Source organism: Priapulus caudatus, unplaced genomic scaffold (genome assembly GCF_000485595.1).
Source record: "Priapulus caudatus unplaced genomic scaffold, Priapulus_caudatus-5.0.1 Scaffold569, whole genome shotgun sequence".
In the NCBI taxonomy this organism is placed as follows: Eukaryota; Metazoa; Priapulida; class Priapulimorpha; order Priapulimorphida; family Priapulidae; genus Priapulus; species Priapulus caudatus.
In genome coordinates this window covers 17,979-21,284 of record NW_014577630.1, presented here as the reverse complement: position 1 = coordinate 21,284, position 3,306 = coordinate 17,979, and the positions used below count along the sequence as shown (strand labels likewise).

General features: G+C 50.7%; 1 protein-coding gene across 1 annotated transcript in view; it reads left to right on the top strand.

The window, feature by feature from the left end:
* The window catches only part of LOC106811731 (centrosomal protein of 76 kDa-like), a 26,217-nt gene that overhangs the window by 7,587 nt on the left and 15,324 nt on the right, over positions 1–3,306 (top strand). Inside the window, exons 11-12 of the mRNA XM_014815440.1 lie at positions 2,167–2,339; positions 2,699–2,723. Of these exons, the coding sequence (XP_014670926.1) occupies positions 2,167–2,339; positions 2,699–2,723 (198 nt within the window). The remainder of the gene's footprint in view (positions 1–2,166; positions 2,340–2,698; positions 2,724–3,306) is intronic.

The following is a 3,306-nucleotide window of genomic DNA, read 5'->3' as shown; positions in this document are numbered from 1 at the left end:
AGAGAGAGAGAGAGAGAGAGAGAGAGAGAGAGAGAGAGAGAGAGGAACCTTCATGCCTAGAATCACAGACTGAGTGATTACATATTAACGCCTAGGAATAAGGTCACAAACTGCGTGGTCAGATCTTCAGGCCTAGAGAGAAAGTCACAGACTGATCTATTTATACATATTCATGCCTACGGGGAATATCTAAAATTAAGTGTTCACATATTCAGGCGTGTAAGTGGGGAAGGTTACAGACTGAGCGAACACATCTTCAGACATAGGACATTTCAGGCCTAGGAAGGTCACGGACTGAGCGAACACATCTTCAGACATAGGACATTTCAGGCCTAGGAAGAAGGTCACAGACTGAGCGAACACATTTTCAGACGGTCACTGACTGTGTATGTCGCAGGCGCGCCCCTGTTCCCGCGTGACGAGCTCCAGGAGCAGAGTTATCTCCTCTCTCGCTCGCGCCTCTATCGTGCTCATCGCACCTCCCTTCCGACCCTCCCTCTCGACGTGGCTGAGGAAATGCTGGAACAGCTGCCTGTGCTTGCGCAGGGTCTCTCCCTCCGTCTGAAAGATGCCTGCAGCAGAGAGCGCGGGCGAGGAAGTCAGAATGAAGAGGAGTCAGCGGGGAAGGCGCGGCGGTTACGAGCGTGAAGCGAGAGGGTGGGTGGCACGCCGTGGCTACTTGATAGATATATCGATGGGTCGACTGCAGTCGGTTTATATATTAGCAACGGCCATTTATAAGGTCTGTGTGCGTGCGTGCGTGCGTGCGTGCGTGAGTGAGTGCGTGCGCGCGTGAGTATGGTGCGCGCGTGTGTGTGTGCGTGTGTGCGTGTGTGCGTGAGTGAGTGAGTGTGTGCGCGCGTGAGTATGGTGCGCGTGTGTGTGTGTGTGAGTGTTGTGCACGTGCGCGGTTGTGAGTGTGGTGTACGTGTGTGCGCGCGCGTGTGTGAGAGAGAGAGCGAGCGTATATGTGTGTGCGCGCGCGTGTGCGCGCGTGCGTGCGGGCGTGCGTGCGTGTAGGATATCTATGACTCACCGTACGTTCCGATGATGTGCTCTGAAGCTGTGACGGATGGGTGGCCGCTGAATTCGTCCCTGCTGAAGGCTTCGCGCGCCACTCCTGCCTCCGCCAGCACAACCACCAGCTGCTGCCCGAAGTAGACACTGAAGATGCCCTCTGGTGGCAGAAATGCGTTCATAAATCCCGGTGGATTATACCCACTGGTTATACCCACGAGTGCATACAATATATATATATATATATATGTGTGTGTGTATATTAGGTTTATCTCGTGTACGTAGTACGCGTGTGCAAAGTTTCACAATTCTAGCCAAAAGTGCGCAATCTTATGTGCTTATCCGCTCTTATTATATACTCTATAGTATATATATATATATATATATATATATATATATATATGTATACCTGGGTACTTCTCTCTCGCCAGTGTAGTCAGATAGACGAACGACCTCTCGCCCAGCTGAGGGAGGCTTCCCAGCAGGGGCATGCCCCAGGGTCCGGGCGGGAGGCGGCCGCGGCGTAGGCGGGGCAGCAGATAGAGCAGCGACGCGGCGAGCGTTAGCGTCACGAGACATCCCGTCACTCCGATCCCTGTCACCGCCGTCACCAGGGATGTCACCGCTGTCACCAGCGATGTCACCGCTGTCACCAGCGATGTCGTCGCTGTCCCCGCGATCGTCATCGCCTGAAATACGAGCAGCACTCTTTGAGTCCGCATCGACGCGTACGTGTATGGCATGTTGTTTGTTTCATAATTCGATTTGGGTTTTATGGTTGATTTTATCACATATAACATTGGATTTATCACATATAACATTCGATTTATCACATATAACATTTCTCTCTCTCTCTCTCTCTCTCTCTCTCTCTCTCTCTCTCTCTCTCTCTCTCTCTCTCTCTCTCTGTGTTTGTGCCTGTACATAATTGTGAGCATTGTGAGGTGTAATGTATACTTCTAATGTCAATGGTAATGTTATGTGTATCTATGAATACGTTTGTTTTGTATTGTATACTGGAAATGTCAAATGCAATGTTATGTCTACAATTGTAACTTTTTTATGGCAATAAAAAATTTAAAAATAAAGAAGTAGTGCCGTCGAGTGAGAACCTTAACTGATGCAGTGTGCACCTCTCTGCTTGAGCAGGACTGTGAGAATCACGCGCTGCTACTCTGCGGTCTCCTTCTTGGATTCGGCCTCGATGCCTACGTCTGCCTCGGGACCAAGACGAAGGGGGCGCCACATGCCTGGGTCATGACCCTCGGCCTAGACGGACAGGTCATCTTTTGGGAGAGTCTCACGGCGAACAGGTACCGAGCGTAGATATCTGGTTGCTGTCTATGTAAAGACGTAGCAGATGTAGTAGTATTACATCTGCCGGTAGTAAATGTCGCCAGATACACATTGCCATAATTATATATATGCCAGACACACGTGGTGGAAGTACGCGTTTAGCGACGAAACATCTCGGTCGAGTGGGATCGGACGTCGCACTTGCGGAAACAATTTTTTCCTGAAGAGGGTTGCATCTTCACGAAGGCATCTTCTGTTCACTACATAAATTTCCGTGTCAGCTTGCGCGTCACATGTCGATGCCGCTATGCGGCAAACCTTCTAGTGAACGAAGTCGTTTTCTTTAAGCTCGTCATTTCGCGTATTCGCACTGTGACTAACGTAGATCGGCTGTCGTGTTCGTTCGAGCCGTCAGTCCGTAGCGTACAGGTCCAGAGGAGGGTTGCTTCTTTACGAAGGCATCTTCTGTTCACTACGTAAATCTCCGTGTTAGCTTGCGCATCATGTGTCGATGCCGCCAGGGGAAAAATCCCTCTTTTTTTTCACGGGAGCTCTTTTTCAAAAGTCTGTGGAAAAAATAGCTCTCGTCAAAAATTTTACGGGAGCGATTTCGGAGGTTTGAATCGCTCATCGCTCCCGTCTATTTTTTACCCTGGCGGTCAGTCCGTAGCGGAGAGCCTGTCGATCGCGCACAGCCTGAAGTTTACGGGTGCCAGCGTCGCACCCATGATCCCGTCCAGACTGGGCATGCTGTCACCAGGTGGCAGCGCGAATCTGAATCGCTGCAGTAGGTTCGATAGGTAGAGGAACAGTTCTGCCGTCGCTATCTGCTCTCCTAGGCACGACCGACGCCCTGAAGCAGTTGTCGTTGCGCCGTCAGCGAGTACAGATCTAAGAGGGAAATTCCTATTTTTTTGGGGGGGATGGGGGAATTTGGAACTGTCACTATGTGAACATACCAGTTTTGATTCGATGTGCAAACAAGCCCCCCCC